The sequence below is a fragment of the Aethalodelphis obliquidens genome, unplaced genomic scaffold (assembly GCF_003676395.1).
Source record: "Aethalodelphis obliquidens isolate GAN/ISIS:26980383/991018 unplaced genomic scaffold, ASM367639v1 scaffold7, whole genome shotgun sequence".
In the NCBI taxonomy this organism is placed as follows: Eukaryota; Metazoa; Chordata; class Mammalia; order Artiodactyla; family Delphinidae; genus Aethalodelphis; species Aethalodelphis obliquidens.
The window spans coordinates 54,876,893-54,902,339 of NW_020837951.1; the positions used below are offsets into that span (position 1 = coordinate 54,876,893).

Consider the following 25,447-nt stretch of genomic DNA (forward strand, 5'->3'; position numbering starts at 1 on the left):
AACAAAAAAAAAAAAAAAAAAAAAAAAAAAAAAAAAGACTTCCTCTTTGATCCATGGATTATTTATAAGTGTGTTGTTTAACTTCCAAGTGTGGGTATATTTTCCAGTTACCATTTTGTTATTGATTTCAGTTTGATTTCATTATGTTTGGAGAACATGCTCTGTATTCATTTCAATTACTTTAAATTTGTTGATATTTTTTAATGGCCCTAGATTTGGTCTATCTTCATGTATGTTCCATAGGCTCTTGGAAAGAATGTATATTCTGCTGTTGTGAGTTGGGTGTTCTATAAATGTTGATTGGATTCTGTTGGTTGATGGCATTGTTGAGTTCTCCTTTCAGTTTGAACAGTTTTAGTTTTATATATTTTGCACCTTCGTTGTTTGGTGCATTTAGGCTTGCTCTGTCTTCTTGGTGGATTGGCCCTTTTATTATTGTGTAATGTCCTGCTGCATCTTTAGTAATTTCCTGAGGTGGAGGAAATACTCTAGTGCTTTAGGGTTAGAGAAAGGTTAGGTTAGAGAAAGGAAAGGACTAGAACTGAAGATATTGGATACAAATAGGAAACTTGAAGGTGGTAAAAACAGCATAAATCAGAGAAATAAGTTGCCCTTTGTTGAGTTCACTTCTTTTACAGGTTTTTACATAAGCAAAATAAAATATCTAGGAAAATTTGAAGGTATGGGGCAGAAAAGTAACCTTCAGTGATGGTTATTATACGTAAAGCAGCAGTAAAAAAAATTTTTGTGCAGTAGTCTAGCATATTTCTATTTCTGTGGGATAGAGTTCTAGATGTGGAATTGGCAGGTCAAAAATTATGCTTTAAAATAAAAAATGGGAATGTGGGGTCAAATCAAAGTGTGTGAAATCCTTTTGCTTAATTGGTAAGATAGCCTCTCCCTCAATTGTTATTTCTTCCTTGTAGTGACACTGTGTTTTTTTGAGGTATATTTAATCACATTTCTAATATCATGGTAAATTTGAGAGATGATTGGGTTTCTTTGCTTTTCTCATATTTTAAAAGATGTTATTACTTTGAACTTGATTTTTTAAAATAAACTTATCAAATTATACTACACATTAAGAAAAGTGCACAAGCTTAATGAATTGATGAATTATGACTAAGTGGATATACCCAGGTAGCCATTATGCATGTCAAGAAATAAAACAAGACCAGCAACCCACAAAACCCCTCTCATGCTTGCTTCCAGTCACACCATTTCCTCCCATCCCCAGCATAAACATTAAATTGACTTTTTACACCATAGATTAGGTTCCTAAAATATTAACCATGGTTTATATAGGTGGAGTCATAGAGTACGTATTTTGTGTGTGTCTGGCTTTAATTCTGTATTGTTTCTGTGAGATGCATCTTTGTTGTCGCAGCGATAGTTTGTGGATTTACATTGCTGTGTCATGATACTACATTTTATTAATACGTCACAATTTATGTACTCTATGTTTTTTTTTTTTCTTTGTTTGTTTTTTTGCGGTATGTGGGCCTCTCACTGTTGCGGCCTCTCCCGCTGCGGAGCACAGGCTCCAGACACGCAGGCTCAGCAGCCATGGCCGACGGGCCCAGCGGCTCCGCGGCATGTGGGACCCTCCCGGACCAGGGCACGAACCCTTGTCCCCCGCATCGGCAGGCAGACTCCCAACCACTGCACCACCAGGGAAGCTCCTCTACCTATGTTTAAATAACTTCATCAGTGCTCTTTTCTGTTTATTACTTGATAAATTTTCGCATTCCCTTTGTTTTGGGTTTATCTTTTTGTGCCTGTTTTAAAATTTGTTTTATCGATTTTGATTTGTTATCTTTTTACATAACCATCCATTTTAATTCCAAATGTGTCAGTAAATAATAGAGAATAGTCTACCATAAAAGCTTTCAATCTTTTGTATTAATTATATTTTTTATTTTATTAATTCACATTTTCTTTCCTTTTACAAATGAATGAGGATATTGATTTGTGTTGTATTTTTTTCAATGAATTAGCTTTTTTTCTGCTATGTTTTCCATTTTGTTTATCTCTTCTTTTGAGATTATTATTGTCATTTATTTTTTAGCTTGAAATTTTGTTCCATTTCTAAAATCTCAGTTCATTGTTCTCTTGCTTTTCTTTTTCTTAATTACTAAAGTGTTTACAGTGGTAAGTTTTTCTTTTGTAGACCCCCATATATTTTGATAAAATTGATATGTCTCTTTAATATATTTTTCTTGACCTATTCATAATTTAGGAAAGATGTTATGTAAATATTTCTTTAAGTTAAAATGTAATTTATTATCTATCACATTATGCATAATTACATAAAATACGTAAATTTTTTATATGTACCTTATTTTCAAGTGAGCAGACATCTTTTAATTTATTCTGAGACTTGGGTATATGTAATTTCTACCTTTTTGGATTTAATGATGAAAATAATGACTCCTAATTTCACGTGGTAATAGTTTGCTGTCTTACCTTTTAGTTATCTCTAACGAAATTGAAGTCACACTGTATATATCGCTTAAAATTTTTTTCCTTAATATAGTGTGAACATTTCCCTATGTAATTAAGCAGTTTAAAAAAATAATGGCTATATTGTATTATAAATATCTTTCATAGGCTATTTAATGAGAGCATTGTTTATTGGCTCTTTAAATTGTTATAATACCTTTATTTGTATTTTTCAATTTAATTTTTATGTATTTTTTTAAAATGCGTACACATGACATGAAATTCAAAGGGAACAAAATGGTTTACAAAGTCTGTCTCTGTTTGTCTGTCTGTCTCTTTCCCAATCTTCTTTCCCTGTGAAGCAAACAGTGTCGTTGGTTTGTTGTGTTTCTTTTCAGGGCTGTTTTTCCCATAAATAAGCAAGTACACACTTTTCCTTTCGCAAAGACCATCTGCATCTTACTTTTTTTCCACTCAGTATACTATGGAGATGTTTCATATCAGTCTATTAAAAAATCCTTATTAATTTTATAGCAGCAGAGTGTTCTGGTATGTAGATGTGTCATAATTTATTTAAGCAGACTAATATTTCTAGAATTTGAGTTGCGTTACAATACTTTTAAGTGAAACTGCTTATTGAGATTTTTTTAAAAAAAAAATCCTTGTTTTTAAAGTATAGATCTTGTTATAAAGTATAGATCTTTAGATTGTATTCCTTCTCTTGTTCCCCTTCTTGGAGACATGGTTTTGCCTTTCTTAGTGAGGAATGGGTCGGGTTGATGACCACCACTAAGTCTTCTAGAAGTTACCAGCCCCTTTAAAGAAATGATGCGTTCACTTCTTTGGGGGCTAGGGAAGCAGGGAGGGCAGTAGGTATGGGAGTTAGTATTTTAAAAAATCCCGAAACTGATGGTCCTGATAGTACAGATTTGTTTAAAATATGAAATACAATAACATAAAAAATTCATAAGACATAAAACTAGTCTTATAGGATTATAAAATGAACATCTGTGTGATCCCATCCAGGTCAAGAAATAGAACATTGTGCACACCTGTGTGCCTCTTTCATTCACCACTCCCTTCCATGCCCCTAATGGTAGCCAGTCTCCTGACCATTATGGTCTTCATGTTGATTCTCTTTCTAGCTGTGTAACCTAATTATGTATTCCTAAACCATCCAGTAAAATTGTGCCTGTGCTTATTTTGGGGATTTTTCCCCCTAATGTTGTTAGATATCTGACGTTCTGTACTCTTAGGAGCAGTCTTGAAGAAGTGAAGGGGCAAGGAATCCTATACATCTTGTCTTAATGAAGTTAGACACTTCAGTCTGACAATTATTAGGTGAACTTGAGATCTTTTTCATACCAGGTGATGCAGCTATATCTTCACTGTTACCAGGATTCTGGAACTAGCTCTGTGTTGGTTCTTTGAAGTACTGCTTCTGAAGAACCTGTTTACTGTGACCAGGGGATGGTCCTGCCTGGAGGTCTGTTTAGGTGCCCATTCTCTTCCTACTCATGTTCCTCTGCTGGGCATTTTTAATTGTGTTCATGCTCAAGAGCCCCTGTGGATTACAAAAAGAAAAAAAAAAAACAGCCCAAAAAAACTACTTCTAAAGTAATTTTGTTTTCTTTTCTTTCCTAATCTGTAAAAGCTATGGAGTTGATAATCTTCAGCTTTATGCATAAATGCTTGCTCCTGTCTCCCATTTAGGCACTGTGAAAGCTTGAGCAAATCAAGGGTTTTCCTTTTTTGTGCAGAATACCTTGCATTTTCTGTAAACATAAGTAGAAAGTGGCATTGTGTTATATAGATCATGCCTACTTTTTAAAAACGTAGAATATTCTATATAAAAAGACCATAGAAAGCATTTCTAGTTCGATTTTGTAGTTGAGTTACTTTTGAACTTTTGTGTTGCTACTTATACCACAACCTAATACACATACAAGTATATGTAAAACTGAGACTAAAATTTCATAAACAGCACCCTTACTATGTAACTCTGATATTGTTTATTCTGTTCTAATTTCATTAAAAATAAATGTAGACTGGGAATTTATTAAATCATCTGCAGGGTCCTTCAGTTAAATCATTGCCTACAGTTGAAAGGTACCATAATTTTCTAGAGGAAGAGGTTGACTCTGAGGGATTAAACTGAGTTATGGTGTGGTTCAGAGCATGGACTTTGGAGAAGGGCAGGCTTGGGTTCAAATCCTGGCTCTGCCACTTGCCAGTTGTTTAACCAGGGCAAGCTAGAGGGCATTCTTGGGCCTCAGCCTTCTGTAAAATGGGAAACACTTCCTGCTTACTGGTTATAAGGATTACATAGGTAAGCATTAATACACAGCTGCTGTTATTAGCCATTATGCCTTGTTTCAGGACTTAAGGGAGTTTCTCTGACTTCTGGCCCAGTGCTCTTTGTACAGATTGCAGAATCTGCTATGACAGGAGTTATGGGACAGTGTTAAGTAACAGAGCAGGTAGATGGGAATTGCTCAGTCGATCTGCTTCACCCTTTGGGATCAGTTTAGGTGACTTCTCAGGTCTGTGCTCTCAAACTCCGCTAGTCTATTGTAGGAGTAGGAACTGCCTGAAAGCGTCAGGCAGTCACCATGCCTTCAGTGCAGAAGACTTGGTCTTCCTTGTCCCCGTTCATGGGAGGGAGGTTGAAGCTAAAGCCTGTGTGTGTGTGTGTGTGTGTGTGTGTGTGTGTGTGTGTGTGTGTGTAAAATCTACCGAGGAGGACAGAGGATGTTTAATCCTGAGTCTTCACTCTACCTCTTCCCATATTTCACATTTAAAATCTACCCTCCCCCACCTTGTAAAGAATAACCAGCTTTTATATTCTAGATAACAATTTATTCATAAAAGTAATTGAAGCAAATTTACACATTAAAATTTAAATAATAAGACTAAATTCTTATAAAATCCTACTATGAAGAGAAACTAACACTTTGTATTTTTTCTTCCAGTCTTTTTTCATGCATTAAAAAGGTTGCAGTAATACTGTATATTCAGGCACCTTTGTAATAAAATTAAAAACTGAACTGATTAGATAGCTTCTAGATCAGTAAACGATAGAGGAAAGGAGCCAGGGATGCTTTGTTGAATGGGAGAGACGGTAACCTCTTACTGCCTCTGAGACTGAAGGGTGGTCCTCGATTTAATTTTCCTTGTCAGGTGTTCTGCGGCAAGTAAGAATTTGAGTTTAAAACTCTTTCGTACTTTCTGTTCTTTCTCCCTTATTTGGCACACACTCCTGAGGTCAGGAGGACAGGTGGGTGTTATTCTGCTAAAATTAATATCCCATTAGATTGCTGGTAGAATTGCTATTTTTTGGTGGAATATGAAAACTGAGTTGTTTCTAATAGTTCTACTAAACATATATATGCTAGTCAGTGCTTTTCAACTGCTTCAGATTCCTTAGCCAGTGAGCCACCCGGGTCCTGAGAAGAACCCAGGTATGATGCAGGAAGTAACCTACCCTGCACTGCAGTACTTGAATGGGATGTGCTCTGGAAATGGTGACCTAGCATGAGGCCAATCTGTTTTCTTTTCTCCCCACAGATTTTGAAGCCAGCTTCATAAGGCTGTTGGACAAAATAACTAATGGTTCTCGAATTGAAATAAACCAAACAGGTAAGCTCCTTTTCTTCCCATTCCTGAAAGCACCTACATGTAATACTTAAATATTCCTCTGTTATTCACTCTTTTTGATGGTATAAATATTGTATTTGGATGGAAAGACCCAGTTTCGTATCTGTGATACAATTGTCTGGAGATGGTATGTGAAATCTGCCAATTTAAGGAGAATACACTTGATTTAAGTAAGTTAGAAGAGTGAAAATTTCAGATCAACAGACGAGCACCTCTTCTTTTTAAACAATAAAAACACTTTATACCTAACATTTATATACAACTTTTCAATGTCCATTTAACTTATGTTGTCACAATAAAATCTTCCAACAAACTGTCTGAGGTAGTTGTATGTGCTGAATTTTTTTTTTATTTTGTCTTTTAAAGTAAGTTTATACAAGTATATGCAAAAAATGTGAAAAATCCCTTCACCCTGTTTCCTCTTCCATTCTCTCTCCCAGGGGCAGCGGTGGTCACAGTGTGGGGACTGTGTCCTGGTCTCCTTTATGTGCATTTGCTTACGTGGGCACTTTTGTATGTCAAACCATCAACAGGGTCATGCTCTTCATGTTGTTCTGCAGCCAGTTTTTTTCATTAGCACAGATGTCTCAGGGAATTTTCTTGCCGGGCACATGCAGGTCCATCTCAGTATTTCAGTGGGCCTTATATTGTATTCTACTGTATGGAAGTATGATAACTTATTTAACTGTTCCCTACTGATAAACATTTAGGTTGTTTCTAGCTTTTTGTCTGAGTGGTTTTTTTGTTTGTTTGTTTTTGTGCTGTTGGAAACTCTTTTTTAAAAAAAAATAAAAAAAATAAATTAATTAATTAATTTATGACTGCATTGGGTCTTCGTTGCTGCACATGGGCTTTCCTTAGTTGTGGCGAGCAGGGGCTACTCTTCGTTGTGGTGTGCGGGCTTCTCATTGTGGTGGCTTCTCTTGTTGCGGAGCAGGGGCTCTAGGTGTGTGGGCTTCAGTTGTTGTGGCACACGGACTCAGTAGTTGTGGCTCATGGGCTTAGTTGTTCCACAGCATGTGGGATCTTCCTGGACCAGGGTTCAATCCCGTGTCCCCTGCATTGGCAGGCGGATTCTTAACCACTGCGCCACCAGGGAAGCCCCCTAGAAACCCTTTTATCTACATTGTTAGACGATCATGGCAAGCATCCTTTGGCTCCATTTACTATGTGCCTTTGCTCATATATTCAACAAAGGAAACTGAACTTTTCTGTGTGTTGGCTCTCTTAAGAAAGAAGACAAGCTTGGCTTCATAAGTGGCCATGGGACTTGTTGATCTGTAGCAGGTTTCAGGCATAAAACATCAGATGCCCTTTGCAAGCTATGATTCCCTTAGTCTTCCTTGACTTGTTTACTTTGAGATTGCTGGGGATTTTTTTCAGCTATTTTTATTGGTGATTCAGAGAGAAGGTAGTTCTATTCTTTTCTGGTCATATCTGCAACTTAGGTTGAGAAGTAAGACATTTACATGATCCTGCTTCTTTCCACCTCATGTGTCTGTCCCCACTCCCCCCACCCCAGGAAGCCTTCATTCTGATGATCTGGTCAGTTTATCATTTGGTTAATTTGCAGGCATAACAGATTTGCAGAGTTCAGTGGTTATAGAGTCTTTTCTGGGGGGAGGGAGAAGAGATTTTTGACCTAAAAGAAAGATTGTTTTGTGACTTTAATAGTATTTAGAATAACCGATGTAGAGTTTTTCCCACTTTGATCAGAATATGATTCTGATCGTGATGGTTGGGATTTTGGTTTTTAATATAGTAAAACCTATATTTATTTTATGAAACTCCTAAGAGCTGCTTTTCTTTTCTTTTTTTTAAAGAATGTAGGGATTTTTTTAAATGTGTTTTTAGTTCTTTTTATTTATTTTTAATTTATTTATTTTATTTATTTTTGACTGTGTTGAGTCTTTGCTGCTGCACGTGGGCTTTCTCTAGTTGCAGTGAGCGGGGGCTGCTCTTCGTTGTGGTGTGTGGGCTTCTCATTGCAGCGGCTTCTCTTGCTGTGGAGCACGGGCTCTAGACGCACGGGCTTCAGTAGTTGTGGCACACGGGCTCAGTAGTTGTGGCTCGTGGGCTCTAGAGTGCAGGCTCAGTAGATGTGGCACATGGGCTTAGTTGCTTCGCGGCATGTGGGACCAGGACCAGGACCAGGGCTTGAACCCGTGTCCCCTGCATTGGTAGGCAGATTCTTAACCACTGCGCCACCAGGGAAGCCCAGAGCTGCTTTTCTTTTGGTGACTAAACATAGTTCTTCCTCTAATGTTAAATTTCTTTATTGGTAAATTGTGCCAGAAGACATTGGCCAAAGATTATTAGCATCAAAAATACTGTGTTCACTTATTCATACTCCCTGAATCATCTATTTTATTTGGTTCTTCCTCTAATATGTAAACCTAGTAAGAAACTTTTTAGATGATGTGAATATTTGAAAGAATAAATAAAGATAACAAAGAGTTTCCACTAAAGCTGTTCAATAATTTTAGCCATTTCCATTTGTTACTATTAAATTAAAATAGCTACTATTAATGGAAGTAAGTGCCATAAAGTACTTGCCTTCTCTAGGTACCTTGTTTGGTGAGTGTGGTATATGGGGAATTTCATTTCCTGGGCCTAGAAGCAGCTGATTGCCGGCATGATGATTTCAGAACATCACTTGTAAACCCCACATCAGCACAGTCTGAGAGTGTGCTGTTGGGAGACTAGGGTGCCTGTTAGGATTATCTCCTCTGTGCCCTGCCACGGCTTTGGCAGTTCAGATGGCTCAGGGAGGGGTTTAATTTATTACTGTTTATTAAATTACACTCACAGTTTATTATTGTTACAGGGGCTTGACAGTAATGAGTCAGCTTTTGGAGTGAAGTATGTGGACTCTTAGGAATGGCATTTTGAACTCTCTTGGATGCCCTTGCCAGACTTTCCCCTTGGGACTTACTGCCTTCGTTGCCTTTGTGACACTAAGTTTTTTTTTCCTGCTGACTTTCTTTTCTCCGGTGTAAGGAACCACCTTATATTATCAGCCTGGCCTCTTGTATGGTGGGTCTGTGGAACATGACTGCAGCATCCTTCGCAGCATTGGGTATTATCTGGAAAGTCTTCTCTGCCTGGCTCCATTTATGAAGCACCCGCTGAGAATAGTTCTGCGAGGAGTGACCAATGACCAGGTGGACCCTTCGGTGAGTAATGAGGCCATACCAAGATGTGAGTTTTATTTGTCTCTTGTCACAACCCAACATTTGAGAAACCAGTTCCTGATAACACACAGGTGTATTGTAGAGAGTGTTTGTTTTGTTATTTACCTAGAAATTTAGAGGTTGATCACTCCAGGAGGGAGATGAGCCAAGACTCATAATCACCACATTCAGTCACGATGGTTAATGTTCGTCAAGGTGCCTTTCGTTGTCACGTCTAAGAACCTTCAGAACAGATGCTTGCCGTCTCATCGTGGTTGACATGAAATATGACTCTGTTGGCTGAAGTGCATGAGAGTGGAATTTTCAAAAGGTCGTATGATGGTTGAGGTTGGAAGGCAGCAGACCAACGTTTTAGGCCGAGAATAACATCTCCTTGGCATTGCTGCAGCATGATCTGGACTCAGGCTTCAGCCATACACTTTAGGACTTCCTTCTCCTGAGAAGAGTCTGCAGGTGTAGAAAAAGGGCACAAGGGCAGGGAAGGTATATATGAGCGTTGCTAGTTTTGGGGCACCAGCACACTTCTTATTAAGCGTGCTAATTTTCCTGCCTGTGTAGGGAGGATAGCTTAATATACAGATAGAGTAGTCATTGTGGCTACCACAGCTGCCTTAATGCCAGTCTGGGATGGGTTTGTTTTGTATGTGTGTGGGAGGGTGAAGCAGAAGGTGAGGGAGATTGACTGATTAGAGCAGGCCTGCCCTAGGCCTCTCGTAGTGGGGCAACGATCCCTCCCTTCGGCTGCTCTGCTGTTCAGAGAAGCTGTCTTCAAGCTGAGGGCCGTGATGTGAAGTTCCCACTGAGGACGCTTATCTTCACCTCTGCACACATTGGACCAAAACCACTGAAGGGGTGGCTTCTGAGGCAGAATGAAAAGTGTATGGCTTCACTAACCAGGGAAGTCCAATTAGGTGGTGCAGTTAGCCCCAAAGTGGGGACTGCTGGTTTTTACCAGGGCACTAACTAGGGTATAAACACAGTTAATATGTTCTTAGGCATTAAGAGAATTATTCCCCAATTCTTGAATTCAGGTGCATAAACTCTTCTCAGGATCCTGAGTACAGTGCAAGATCTGAAATTCTTAGCTGTGTAGGAATGTTGCATTAACTGTTTAGAATTTTAAAGTAATTACAAATGATTGCTTTTTTCCAGAAGATTCTAGGAAATGGGTCCTTCAGTTAAAAGTATGAGAGGAGATCTCTACCATTTCCAGTTGGGATGGGAAGGGGAAGGTGCCTTGAATGTTGGGAAAAGTCCCTGAAGCAGACAGGAGACGCTGGCACTGTGTGTCCCAGTTTTGTTCTCTTTCTGTAATTGCCAGTGATCTTAAAAGCTTTTATCACTGGCAGTATTAAAATTTACATATTAACAGTGACAAAGATTAATTGATGAATTCCCTAGAAAGGGTACTTAATTCTTTTTTTTGCAGAGTATTAAAAATGTTTTTTTGTTTGTTTGTTTTCACATGCCACAGGACTTTCTGCTTTTGCTTGCTGCATGACTAAAATGACCTTGGTTAGTACCTGGCTCCAGCCCAGGATAAAATAAATACATCTAATCCCGGATAAAGAGTAACTTCTTCAACCTGTGGCTTCTTCATTTTGAACTTTCTCTTTAATGTGTGGTTTCCCCATCAGTTTATGTCCACATCTACTGTCTGCACACAAGGATGAATATGATGAGTTCTGCCCGTAGGGAACGTGGTCTCATGGGGTGGACAGCTGTGAACACAGCTAGGGAGGCTGCAAGGCTGAATACCTCTGGGCTCTGGTAGAAGCACAAGCAAAGTGCTGAGGGCTAGGGAGGGCTTTCTGGAGGAAGGGAAGCCCCAGAGTCAGTCATGGTTTTAGGAAGATAACTATGGAGGTTGAGAGAAGGATGAATTGCAGAGGTGCCAACTAATTTGAACATTATGCAGAAGAAAGTGGAAGGGTAGGGACAGATATGAAGGGCAGTGTGGAGGGAGGGACTTCATAACTATATAACTAATTGGAGATGGGATAGGAGGAAGGGATCATAAATAACTCCATGATTTCTGTCCTGGTTGACTTGAAGGATAGTGATCAGAAAGAGGAAAATTGTGGTGGGGTGATGGATGATGTGTTTGATTTTAGTCCTGTTTCCTGAGATATTGGTGGGACATCCATAGGGGATGTCCAGTTGAAAGTTGGAAATTATTGTCTGGAGCCTCAGAGATAGGTCATCAGGATCTTACCTACTGACATTTCACTCCCTAGGAGACCGAGATTGACCAGTGCCGAGGCTGCACACTGGCGGCTTTTTGGCTCAGTTAATCTGACAGGTGTTTTTCCTTTGGCCTGTACAGTGTGCTGGTAGTGGTGGTGGTGTGTGTATCTGAATTGGTTGTTCATGTTTGAAACCCCAGAGTTTACATGGTAGTAGGTTGGTGTGGCAGTGCTGGATGGCTATTTCTCCACGACAGCCATCTGTTGGAGCTGAGGAGCACCTGCCCTCTTTGGATGAGGCATGAGATCTTCAGCTGGATACAGGTCTTAGCTGACCTCATCATTCATTTACCTTCCCTTTTTGGCCTCTGTGGGCAGTAGAATTTTGGCCCCATGGTTCCAGGGACTGAGAATAATAAAGAAGATGAATGAGTGTGTAAGGTGTCAGTTGGGGGAACAGGAGCTGCAGACAGTGACTGTGGAGATAGAAGTATTTGGAGAAGCCAAGCAGGAGTTGAATTCTGAGAAGCCAGGGATGATCCAAGAGTCAATCTTTGCAGGATTTGAGTTGGAATTGGGCAGGGAGATTCAGCAGTGAGAAGTTTTATTGACCTTTGAGAGAGCAGTGTCATTGGAATGCAAGGGCAGGCACAGGTTCAGAATGAGTAGGAAATAGAACCATGGAAGGTTAGGAGATTCTTCCAGAAGTTAGATAGGATGATTCCTTAAGAGCTGAGGTTGGGAATTTTTAAACGAACAAAACTTGAACTTGTTTGTAGGCTGAGGCGAAGGTGTAATGGAGAAGGAAAGAGTTGAAATAAAAAGGGTAGGGGAGGCTTCCCTGGTGGCGCAGTGGTTGAGAGTCCGCCTGCCGATGCAGGGGACACGGGTTCGTGCCCCGGTCTGGGAAGATCCCACGTGCCGCGGAGCGGCTGGGCCCGTGAGCCATGGCCGCTGAGCCTGCGCATCCGGAGCCTGTGCTCTGCAATGGGAGAGGCCGCAACAGTGAGAGGCCCGCGTACCGCAAAAAAAAAAGAAAAAAAGGGTAGGGGGATTTAATAAGGGTAGCTCTGCAGACATCCAACAAGGATGAGAGTTGAAAGCGGCAGCGATGGGATGTGCCGTATAAAGGGGTAGGGACATTTTTCCTTGGAGGCAAAAAGATAGGAAATGGGGAGAAATTTTGAGAAGAAAACTTCTAGGAGGTCTCCTTTGAATCTCGGTGATTTGATATTAGAGCCCCCAGTAGATATTTACTGGTGCCAACAGCTGGCCAATTGGTGTGCGAAGAGTCCATTCTTTTTTAGTACTGTCCTGAAAGGGTCAAGAAGTCTACTGTGTGTTGGGCACTGTTCTAGGTGTACTTACGTCTGTATCCATATTTATTTGATTTGTGAGGGGAGGTGGGTGTTCTTATCACTGTTTCAGACAGGGAACTGAAGAGCAGGTTGCTTCCCTTTTTCTATTTGGTGCGGCCTGATCATATTTCTACCTGTTGATTGACTGACTGGACTGTAAGGGTGACATCTTTGCCCTGAGCTTCTACTTGGGTCAGACTTCTGCCTTTCCTCTCTGAGCACAGCCCAGTTTCCGTTAAGCAAAACCTACAGACCACCCTCGCCCTGCTAGAACCAGTGTGTGGAGCCAGGGGAGGCTGTGGAACTTGTCCAGTCCAGCCCCTCTTTATACAGCAGGAAGCCAAGGCCTTGGGGAGGTAATGTCCAGGTCTCAGAGCTGGTAAGAGGCAGAGTGGGGCTTCAGCCCACAACTGCTTTTCCAGCCATTGTCACACTGAACCGAGTTGCCTGCCTTCCACGTCAGATGGAGAGTGACTTAGGAGACAGGACCACATCTGGAGTTACACTTGGGCTCCTGGCTGACCCTCAGAGTCAATTTGACCTCATCCTTTATGGCTCCAGGTGTAAGTAGGATGACCTGAAGGGATATTCTGTTCTCTTGCGCTTCTCTTCCCCAAGAGAGCTGGAGGCTGCCTAGTTCCAGGAGTCATGTGGGCAAGAGTGCCCTGCATTCTTGCAGCCCTCACGTTTTCCAGAATCTGGCTTGGCCTTCTCCCCAGCTGCCCTTAACACTAGGCTAGACTGATTCATCTTGGTTCTGGCAATCCCAAATGCATATTTTAAGTTTGTGGGTGTGTGTAGCTTTAATATTTAATTGAAATGAGCTCAGCTCATCTTTAATGAATTTTCCCAGTAACTGCTTCTGCCCCACCTCATCCATGCTGAACATGTTCCTAGGCTTCATAGGTCATTGCTACCTCTGGTTAATTTTCTGATATGAGAATATTTAGTTGGGGCGCATTCTCTGCTGTAAAGCCTTGCTGGAGTATCGTTCTATTGACCCTTAGCATGTTAGAGTTGGTAGCAACTCGGAGACAAGCAGGCTGAGCTCCTTACCTTAGAGACAAGGAAATTTAGACAGTTGAGATTTTCTTGTTTGAGGCCACGCAGCTAACTGGAGACAGAGCCTGGGCCAGGATCAGGGCTTTTCCCTGCAGCCTCTGCTTGGGCCGCTTGTGCCCTCAGCGCCTCCTGCTATAGAGTCAGCCCCCGCAGGGCCGAGAAACATCTCTTGTTCCATTGGGAACAAGCAAGGGATTGCTGTTCTTTCGCACGTTGCCATTGATTTGAATGTCACCTTATCCTCTATGAGCAATCCACAAATGAACAAGAAGGGGTTTTGATTGAGGAAGAGGTAACAGTTACACTTGGCACTGTCTTGTCATCAACTGTGGATGCTGTCGTTGCACTTTGGGGTTTGTGTTGCTTCTTGCAGTTTGAGGCTGTCCTTCCCCCGAGGCCCTCACTGCCTTGTAGAATCACCACCTTTAAATACCTTTGTGGTGGGTGTCAGCAGGATTCTTAGGTAGGACTCTTAGGTTGAATAGTTCATTTGATTTGCTTTAGCCTCGAGTGCCACCAGCTCTAAACATTAAACAGTCATGTTGGAAAAAGAATACTAAAACAGGTGATTTTCTTGCATAGTGTTTATACCTATTAAGACTGAGCACAGGTCTCTGTTTTCTGTATGAGCCCAGCAGTTTCTTGGTGCTTTTTGCCTGATGCACGTGATGCTCATGATGACTCATAAGGTAGGTGTATGATATTGTAAATGTGGAAAAGGGGCCCACAGGAGCCAGTGGCTCATAAAGTCACAGTCTATACTCAGGAGCAGAGCCGGCCCACACCCTCAGTTGTAAGCCAGCCTCTTTTCTCTTTACTAGACTGCTTCATCTACCTGGAGGCTAAGCCTTCCCCTGCTTCGCGGGCTCTTTCTTCTTTCCATCTCTCAAGGTTTAACTAAGCTTTTTTTTTTCTGAAATAATTCTACAGGTTGATGTTCTTAAGGCAACAGCGCTCCCTCTATTGAAACAGTTTGGGATTGATGGTGAATCGTTTGAGTTAAAGGTAAGAATGTACAATTGTTAGTGGTATATATCAATGTGAAAGATTTTCTTACCAACTCATTGGAAGAGCTATATGCCTCACGTGTGTGTGGCACATTTGCAGTCGCCATTTATTAGAAGACCCACAGGATTCGTGAACCAAACATTGCAGACTTTGAGCTGAAAGGGACCCTTTAGTAATGACAGGAGTGGCCACCAGTTATACTGCACTATCTTCGTGGTAGGCGATGTTGTAAGCATTCTACATGTATTAACTCCTTGGCTCATAACGACTCAGCTAATAAGTAGTAGAGCCAGGATTCTGACCATGCTGCCTCTCTGATCTAGATCATTTATCTTAATTTGTGTCTGGAGCCTCCCAGCGTGAATGTCCCTGAGAATTTTTAGTACGTTACTTTCAAAACTTAGTCGAAGTAATTTAAGCATCTGTTTGTTTGCTATTTAAGGGAATTACATCAATCCAATGTGATAACACTGGATATCTTAAGCTGTTTAGCATCTCTATTTTTTAAAATGATGTTTTTAAACAAGGAAAATGACTTCATTTTTATTTAGTAATGTAGAGTTTTGATAGATCAGTTAATTCCAGAGAAGGAGAAAAGGGTTCCTGATGGTTAAGAAGTGGGATAAGCTGATGAACTAGGCCAGTCCCTCATTTTAAGGTTGAACAAACAGGTTCTGGTGGTGAAGTGGCCTGTCTGGCTTTGACTGGGCCATGCAGGCTCTGTGTCCACTGCTCTTTCCGACATACCACACGGTGTCCTTGCTTAGCACATGCCCCCGTGGAGCTAACATCAGGTGCTGTTCATCTTGAAGGGATTGACAAGTTGTGTATGAAAGAGCTTGCTGCTTTCTAATGGTGGTTTTCATTCTTGGTGTAAACCAGCCAGGTTGGGTGTCATCCACTCTACTGAACCCTCACCTCTTCTTTCTCACTTGGTGCAGATTGTGCGACGGGGAATGCTCCCTGGAGGAGGAGGCGAAGTGTTTTTCTCATGTCCTGTAAGGAAGGTCCTGAAGCCCATTCAGCTCACAGATCCAGGAAAGATCAAACGTATCAGAGGAATGGCGTATCCTTTGCATTTGCTTCAGATTTCTTATTTTTTTCTTGCCTCCCTAAGATAAGAGTAACTCATAACAATTTACTTCTTCCCAGGGTTATTTACATTTTAGACAACAATCTTGGAAAAGTCTTAATAATTAATTTATAATTATTGGCTGAGATAGGATATTTTATTACCTGCCTCACCATAACTAGATTGACTGATTGATTCATTTATTTTTTCAGTTAACACTTAAGCAAACAGCTCTAGTGTATGTGACACTATCCTGAGGGCTTCGATTTGGGGGCCACCAATGCGTCGCAGTTCCTCCCTCAGAAGAGCTCATCGTCTGGTGAAGGAAACAAATATACAAACACATAATTCTGCTATAATGTGTAAAGTGATATAGATGATGTGCAGTGGGTTGGGGGAGCTAAGAGTAAAGAGTAGCAAATTTGTCTGGAAGATGTGGGAGGAATGAATAATAATGAATAACATCTGCCATTTATTAAGTGCTTACTCTTAAGCACTTAACAATGGACATGTAGGTTGCTTTCATGCCTTGGCTATTGTGAATAATGCTGAAAGGGTATAGAAATATGTGTATATTTCTTTGAGATCCTGATTTCAATTCCTTTAGATAATACATCCAGAAGTGGGATTGCTGGATCAAATGGTTAGTTCTATCTTTAATTTCTCAAGGAATCGCCATACTGTTTTCCATAGTGGCTACACTAACCTATATTCCCACTAACAGTATACAAGGATTCCCTTTTCTCACCAACACCTGTTATTTATTTATTTATTTTTTGATAATAGCCATCCTAATGGGGTGAGGTGATATCTCAGTATGGTTTTGATTTGTAGTTCCCTGGTGATTAGTGATTGTTGAGTACCTTTCCATGTTCCTGTTGGCCATTTGTATGTCTTTTTGGGAGAAATGTCTATTCAGATCTTTTGCCCATTTTTAAATTGGGTTGTTTGTTTATTTTGCTACTAAGTTGTATGAGTGTCTTATATTTGGGTATTAATCATATATATGAATTTCAGACATTTTCTCTCATTACATAGGTTGCCTTTTCACTTTGTTGTTTCTTTTGCCTGTGTTTTGGTATTCAAGAAATCATTGCCAAAGCTAAAAATCTTCCCCACTATGTTTTCTTCTAGTTTTACAGTTTCAAGTCTTATGTTTGTCTTTAGTCCATTTTGAGTCCATCTTTGTATGTGGTGTAAGATGAGTCCAGTTTCATTCTTTTGCATGTAGGTATCCAGTTTTCCCTACACTGTTTATTGAAGAGAATATCCTTTCCCCATTGTGTATTCTTGTCATCCTAGTTGAAGATCAGGTGACCAGATATGCGTAGGTTTATTTCTGGGCTCTGTTCTGTTCTATTTGTCTATATGTCTGTTTTTATGCCAATGACATGCTGTTTTGATTTTTGTAGCTTTGTAATATATTTTGAAATCAGAACCTGTGATGCCTCCAGCTTTATTCTTCTTGCTCAAAATTGCTTTGGCTATTTGGAGTCCTTTTTGGTTTCTTGTAAATTTTAGGATTGTTTTTTCTATTTTTATTAAAAAGAACATTGGGATTTTGATAGGGATTGCATTGAATCTGCAGATTGCTTTGGAAAATATGGACATTTTAACAATAATTCTTCCAACCCATGAACATGGACTGTCTTTCCATTTAAAAAGTCTTAAAATGTCTTTCATCAGTGTTTTATAGTTTTCAGTGTATAAGTCTTTAGCTTCCTTGGTGAAGTTTATTCCTAAGTGTTTAGATTCTTTTTTTTTTTTTTTTTAAGGGACACAGCACATTTATTTATTTATTTATTTATTTATTTTTGTTGCGATATGCGGGCTTCTCACTGTTGTGGCCTCTCCCGTTGCGGAGCACAGGCTCCGGACGCTCAGGCTCAGCGGCCATGGCTCACAGGCCCAGCCGCTCCGTGGCATATGGGATCTTCCCGGACCGGGGCACGAACCCGCGTCCCCTGCGTTGGCAGGCGGACTCTCAACCACTGCGCCACCAGGGAAGCCCTAGGTTCTTTTTAATGCTATTGTAAATAGGATTGTTTCCTTGATTGTCTTTGCAGGTAGTTTGTTGTTAGTGTGTAGAAATGCAACTGATTTTTGTATGTTGATTTTGTATCCTGCAACTTTATTGAATTCATTTATTAGTTCTAATAATTTTTCTTTTTTTTTTTTTGATCCATTCTTTAGGGTTTCTACATATAAGATAATGTCATCTGCAAACAGATAATTTTACTTTTTCCTTTCCAGTTCAGATGCCTTTTCTTTCTTTTTCTTGCCAAATTACTCTGGCTAGGACTTCTAGTACTATGTTGAGTAGGAGTGGCAAGAGTGGGAATCCTTGCTTTGTTCTAAATCTTATAGGAAAAACTTTCAGTTTTTCACCATTAAAGATGATGTTAGCTTTGGGCTTTTCATATATGGTCTTTATTGTGTTGAGGTAAGTTTCTTCCATGCTTAATTTGTTGAGAGTTTTTTTTTTTTTTTTTTTTTTTTGCGGTATGCAGGCCTCTCACTGCTGTGGCCTTTCCCGTTGCGGAGCACAGGCTCCAGACGCGCAGGCCCAGCACCATGGCTCACGCGCCCAGCTGCTCCGCGGCATGTGGGATCCTCCCGGACCGGGGCACGAACCCGCGTCCCCTGCATCGGCAGGTGGACCCTCAACCACTGCGCCACCAGGGAAGCCCCTGTTGAGAGTTTTTATCATGAAAGAATGTTAAATTTTGTCAAATGCTTTTTCTGCAACTATTGAGACAATGATGTAATTCTTATCCTTCATTCTGTTAATGTGGTGTATCACATTGATTGATTTGCATTTGTTGAACCATTCTTGCATCCCAGGGATAAGTGCCAGTCTATCATGTTGTATGATCCTTTTAATGTGCTGTTGAATTCAGTTTGATAATATTTGTTGAGGTTTTTTGCATCCATGTTCATCAGAGATGTTGGCCTATAGTTTTCTTTTCTTGTATTGTCTTTGTCTGGCTTTGGTGATGCTGGTTTTGCAAAATGAGTTTGGAAGTTTTTCCTGTTTGATTTTTTAGAAGTTGAAGGATTGATGTTAATTCTTCTTTAAATGTTTGGCAGAATTCACCAGTGGATTCATCTGCTGAAGCCATCTGGTTCTGGGCTTTTCTTTGTTGGGAAGTTTTTGATTACTGATTTAGTCTCCTTACATGTAATTGGTCTGTTCAGGCTCTGTGTTCTTGATTCAGACTTGATAGGTATTAGGTTTATTCATTTCTTCTAGGTTGTCCAATTTGTTGGCATGTAATCATTCATAATAGTCTCTTGTGATCTTTTTCAATTTCTGTGGCATCAGTTGTAATGTTTCCTTTCATTTCTGATTTTACTTATTTGAGTCTTCTCTTAGTCTAGCTAAAGATTTGTCAGTTTTGTTTATCTTTACAAAAAATCAGCTGTTTTGTTGATTTTTTTCCTATCATTTTTCTGTTTTATTTATATCTACTCTGATCTTCTGCTAACTTTGAATGTGGTTTCTTCTTTTTCTAGTGTAAAGTTAGGCTGTTTATTTGAGATCTTTCTTCTTTTGTAGAAAGAATGTAAGCACTTATCACTATAAAATTCCTTCTTAGTATTCCTTTTGTTGCATTCATAAATTTTGGTTTGTTCTGTTTTCATTTGTCTCAAGATATGTTCTAATTTCCCTTTTTGATTTCTTTGACCCAATATTTGTTCAGAAGCATGTTTCTAATTTTCATGTATTTGAATTTTCCCATTTTCTTGCTGTTATTGATATCTAGTTTCATTCCATTGTGGTTAGAAAAGATACTTGTGGTGATTTCACCCTTCTTAAGTTTATTGAGACTTTGTTCAATGACCTACCATGTGATCCTGGAGAATGTTCCACGTGTGCTTGAGAAGAATGTGTATTCTGCTACTGGTGGCTGGATGTTCTGTATATGTCTGTTGGTTCTCTTTGGTTTATAGTGTTCAAGTCTGCTGTTTCCTTACTGATTTTCTTTCTGGTTGTTCTATCCATTATTGAAAGTGGGGTACTGAAGTCTCTTATTATTATTGCATTGCTGTCTATTTCTCCATTCAGATTTGTGGATGTTTGCTTTATATATTTAGGTGGTCTGATGTTGAGTGCATGTATTTATATAACTGTTATATCTTCTGGTTCAATTGACCCTTTTACTGTTATATAATAACCTTTGTCTCTAGTGACTTTGAAGTCTTTTTTGGCTTAAAGTCTATTTTGTTTGATATAACTATAGTCACCCTTGCTCTTCTTTGGTTACCATTTGCATGGAATATCTTTTTCTGTGCCTTCACTTTCAGCCTATTTATGTCCTTATATCAAAAGTGAGTCTCTTGTGGACAGCATGTAGTTGGGTCTTGTTTTATCCATTCAGCCACTCTATGTCTTTTGATTGTGGAGTTTAATACATTTATATTTTATATACTTTATTCTTAAGCCTCAAAGTGAGTTTGAATTCTCTTACATCCTGTTTTGTAGATGGGGAAACTGAGGCTTCAAAAGGAATTTGCTCCCACGTCACATTGCTAGTAATGGTAGAGCTGGGATTTGAACCCTGTCCCTGTTAAAAGCCCAGGCTTTTAACCTCTGCTTTTTCCTATAGAGAGGACAGGGCATTTGGACTGAGCCTTGAAGAATAAAGGCTTGTAAAATGGGGCAAAGAAGGCGGAGTTCTTCAGGCAGAAATGTGGGCCTGTGTGGAGGGAGCAGTGCACATTGGTTCTGGGGAGTGGCAGGCAACGTGGTGTGACCTGAATGCAGGTCGGTCAAGGGTGTTTGGTAGTAGAAGATGGGACAAAAAGTTGGGGCAGGAGCCTGTAAAGGTGGGAGGCTGTGCCGAGGAGTCGACCTTCATTCAGAGTCAGTAATTTTCTTTTGGAGAGAGAATTTGCACATCAAGCAGATAACTCTGGTGGTACTGAAAGAACTTTTGGCTATTTTTGGCTCGTTGTAGAAATTTTGGTAGGTGCAAGTTAAAAAAAACAAACAAACAAACAAAAAACCATCTACTCACCTGATGGCGATCACTTAGAGGCAAAGATAGTGGGGAATTATCATGCCCTAAAGAGAGCCGGTGAGGGTAGGGGCTGGGGGACAGGTGAGGGCTGCTAGTTTATGGAGGTCCTAGAGGCAGGATGGATAGGATGCAGCGATCACCTGGGTCTGTGCTAGAGGAACAGGGAATCCTTGAGTGTGACTTTGATGTTTCTCACTTATGCACCTGAATAGACATATTTTGTTCAGATAGAAGCTACAAATGTTTGGAGTGGGGTGTGGCCGTGTGGGTGGCGGTGAAGATAAGTTTAGTTTTATTCATGTTGGGTTTGGTGGTCCCAGGTAGGTAAGTGGATAAGTCTAGAAAGGACTTATTAGAAGTTAGGAATGTAGAACTGTAACTGAGGGGCCAGGAGAGCTAGAAATGAAAGATTTGGAGTCAGGTACCATGTAGAAGGCAGGGAGGAGGGTGGAACCGTGAGAGGTCACTAAGACTTGAAAGCAAAAGCAAAGTAAGTGCTCCCAGGAAGGAAGACTAGGGAAAATCAGAGAGTTGAGAGGAGAATAAGGAAATCAAATAACTATATTTCATTTTAAAAAAATACATAAAAATAAAAAAAATTTTTTTAAACTACACTGAGGTACCATCTCTCACTAATCAGACTGGTAAAAAACTGAAGTTTGACATCCTATTCTGTTGAAAGGCTGGTGGGAAGGTGAGACAGTATAACCCCTATGGTTAAGAATTTGACAATATCTAGCAAAATTCCCAGAAATCAAGGAAGCTGTCAAAGGCTACTAGAGTCATGTCAACTAGACACAGAAGCCAACTTGAAGAGGCTCCTACTAGCCAAAGGTGGGACAATCCAACCACCAGTAGGAACAATTACAGTTGATCGAAACACATTAAATAAGTTTACATCCACAAATTTATTATGATACTTAAAAAAAATAAACCTTTATTCATCCCGCTTGGAAATCAGCTCATTCTTTTGAAAATTGGTAGAGACAAGCATTTATTCTGCTTTTCCTGTACAGACTGATGAAGGGAAGTTGGTGAGGGAAAGTCTGTGTTTAGCAGGGATGTTAACTCTTTGTTTATGAATAAATTGCAAATCGTTTTTTTCTAAAAAGAGGTAAAAAAGAAAATGTAGCTTCTTGGAAGCCCACCCAGGTCAGCGCCTTAGAAGGGCTCAGAGGAGTCAGCATTAGGATGGGGGGCAAGCTGAGGGACTCACAGCAGGCTGCCACTGATACCCCTGGGAGCTCTTCCCAGAGGGTGGTAGAGGCAGAGGCCAGATAACCAGTTCTCGGTTGCAGAGTGATGGAGGGAAATGGTGAAGAGCAGAGGCCACTCTTTCAAGAACCTTGACAAGAAAGAGAATAGAAGGAAAGATAAGGTGGTGACTTGAGGAAGAGAATTGAGAAGATTCCCTTCCTTTTTAACAAAAAGATTGGTGATGATTTGAGTATTTTTGTAGCTTGGGTAAAGTAGATTTATATATGAGAGAGGGAGACTGATAAAGCAAGGTAACAAGGTGATGAAAGCACAGGTACTAGAGTCACACAGATGTGGATTCTAACTGGCTTTGCCACTCACTGGTGGAGATGTTTGGCCCCAAGCCTTGGTTGACACATTTATCATTGGGCCCGCTTATGACTACTGTATGGGGCTGTAAAGAAGGTTAAATGAGGTAATAGATGTATGATACAAGACACTGGGGTGGTATATAAGTAAGTGTTTGGTAAGTTGTGGCTGCTGTTATTTTTATTATTCTTTGAGAGGGGATGGATTGAAAATGGCAGATATATGGTAAGGATGGAGCAGTCTGACGATGATTGGAAGCCAGTGGGAGGAGTTTTCAATTTTACTGAGTTAGGGTGGGTTCTAGGATAAGGGGATCAGCACGGGTATGATAAGGGAATGTAACAGGGGTGGTAAAGATGTGCCGTCACAGTGGCATAGGGGCCACTATTGGGGGTGGGGTGCCCATAGGGACATAGTAACTAAAGATAAGAAAAAGGCTGTGGGACTTCAATAAGGGCTCAGCTGAAGCGAAATGTTATCATGGTGCCAGCTGCATGGCCGTGGGTCCAGCAGCAGTTGGCAGCCTAGAAGGAGAAGTAGAGGAGGCAAGAGGGCCATTTTCATCCAGGGCTGGGTGTGGATTGACAGGGTGAGTGGGTTATGCAGAAGGACGGGTTAGAGGGCGTATTGGTGAGCGTGGCATTGGAGTGACAGGTGCGCTCCTAACTGAGTAATGCAGCAGGGGCTCGCCAGCCTGGAGAAAGCACTTGGTCATGGGTTTGGAATCCTTAGCAGGTTTAATGGAAGTAGATATGTGTGCTGTGTAGAAGAACAAGAAATTATGTTTAGGGAACTGTGTTTTGGGGTTTCAGATATTAAGAGTGGTAGAATTCTAGGTGCCAACAAGATCTGGGTGAGGGCAAGTGTTAGAGGCGGGGTGGGGTGGGGGCTGGATGGGGTTGGGTGTGGCTTTCCTGGTGGGAATTTGACACAGTGGGGTGAACCAGGATGTATGCTTCTTGGGGTGATAGGGGCTTAAAGTCAAGTTTTGTATTTCTCAGGAGGTTTTGGGGTGGTCCTTCTTGGAGGAAAAGAAGTATGGAGTGGACTAACTTTTCAGAGGCCTTGAGTAGATTGAACAGTGAGTGGTGAGGGCACGGTATGGGGGCATGGCATAGCCACAGGGCAGAGAGAGCCATTGATGAGATAAAAGATCAAACTTGGGGTGCTACCTGAAGTTCTTTGTAGGCATCATCAAGAACAGAGGAATTTATAACAAAGCTTCTTCCATGGATTATGGATGAAGACCTGTGTATATGAGGAGAGAATGGGGGAGAAATGGCTCCTGTCCTGGGGAGCCCCCAGGTTGATGGATACTTCCATTGATGACCCAAGGTGATGTTCAACTCTCAAGTTCTCCGATTCAGAGGAGGTAGAAACAGGTTATAGAGAAATGGAAATGTGATGTGAGTAGGTGGGTTTTTTTTTGTTTTTAATATGCCTATTCTGCTTGACCCATGTCAGTTACTTATAGCTCAACCTCATTCTCATTAACATTGTATTTCACTATGTAAAGAATTCCAAATTAAACCCTGTTGATGGCCATTGGGGTGTCTTCTGTTTTTCACTGTTGCCAAAAATGCTGTGGTTAATGGGTTAATAGCCTTGTACACGGAGTTCCTACACACTCTCAGGACTATTTCAGTTTGTTTTTTCTCTTTTGAGGTTTGTTTCCTCAATGCTATGTTGTGGCAGTGAACTCTGCTTGGAATCCATTCTCTCTAGTTTGGAAATGTGATTTCCAGCATGTGTTCTGTTTGTTTACCACAGTCCTGTGGTAACAACATGGGTTTCACAGAGGCAGTTACAGTGGGATCCCACCTGTACTCGCTATACTGGGTGCAAAAGCCTTGTGAGAGTTTTGAAGCCTTTGATGAAGACGGCGGGAAACGGGGTTGTACAGTGTTTTACATAAAAGCTGAAAGAGCTGTTGTGCCCCGGGCACCTGGGGTGGCAACATTGTTCCTCCCCGGCTTCTCTCTCGTGTTCTTCGAGCCTTCCCTGTGTAGACTCTGAGCCAGAAGGATGCCAGTGAGGTCCCAAGCCCCTCACCTTCCTTGAGGCTGGGGGTAGGACACCTGAACGCTGCCCGATACAGCCCCGACTCTAGAGCCTTCCTCTGAACTCCCCAGAAGAGTTGACACAGCGCCCTTGCCCAGATCCCTGTCTACAAACCAAACGTTCCAGCCACTGGTCTGCATAGCTGCCTATTTCTCGAACACCTCAAAGGAATGTGGGTTTGAATTGAGATCACCTTCTTGGCCAGCTTTGGAGCCTGGGAAAAAAAAGCTGCCTTTGGAAAAAGCTTTAGCTGGTTTTGTGGTTTGTTACTTGCAAGGCCGGTTAATGGTTGGGCTGAGCTTGGAGGTTGTATTCCCCATAGGAGGGCTCAAGCTGGGAGCCCTGGGAGCTGGGAGAACTAGCGCCGCTCTCCGGTGTGTGTTTGTGGTTTTAACTGGGCTCCCCGCTGCCCCCTTCCAACCCCCACCCCAACCCCCCAGCCCACCCACCGCAGCAGAGTGCATCTCTCTGACTAATTGGCCAGGGATTGGGAGGGAGCTGGTGTTCCTGCCAGCAGCTGTGACTGGACAGTGCAGTTGCCTTTTATTTACTGCCACCCACTCTCATTCTCCCCCTGCCTGAGAGAGAAAGGAACACTGTGTTTTAGTTTTGTGATGCTGTCCCAGTAGCTCATGACTGGGTACATAAGAGTTAAGTGAAGAAGCTAGAGTAGAGGCAGAAGAGGGGCGTGAGGTAGAATTTGTTGGACAATCTGGTTTCTTTTCTCTAACTATAGGGAAGATACTTAGAGAATCAGTCTCTTTCTTTGTACACACACACACACACACACACACACACACACACACACACACACACA

At 41.0% G+C, this 25,447-nt stretch overlaps 1 protein-coding gene across 1 annotated transcript in view; it reads left to right on the plus strand.

The window, feature by feature from the left end:
• Positions 1 to 25,447, plus strand: part of RCL1 (RNA terminal phosphate cyclase like 1) — a 56,347-nt gene that overhangs the window by 7,876 nt on the left and 23,024 nt on the right. Inside the window, exons 2-5 of the mRNA XM_027105808.1 lie at positions 6,010 to 6,081; positions 9,100 to 9,275; positions 14,830 to 14,904; positions 15,849 to 15,973. Of these exons, the coding sequence (XP_026961609.1) occupies positions 6,010 to 6,081; positions 9,100 to 9,275; positions 14,830 to 14,904; positions 15,849 to 15,973 (448 nt within the window). The remainder of the gene's footprint in view (positions 1 to 6,009; positions 6,082 to 9,099; positions 9,276 to 14,829; positions 14,905 to 15,848; positions 15,974 to 25,447) is intronic.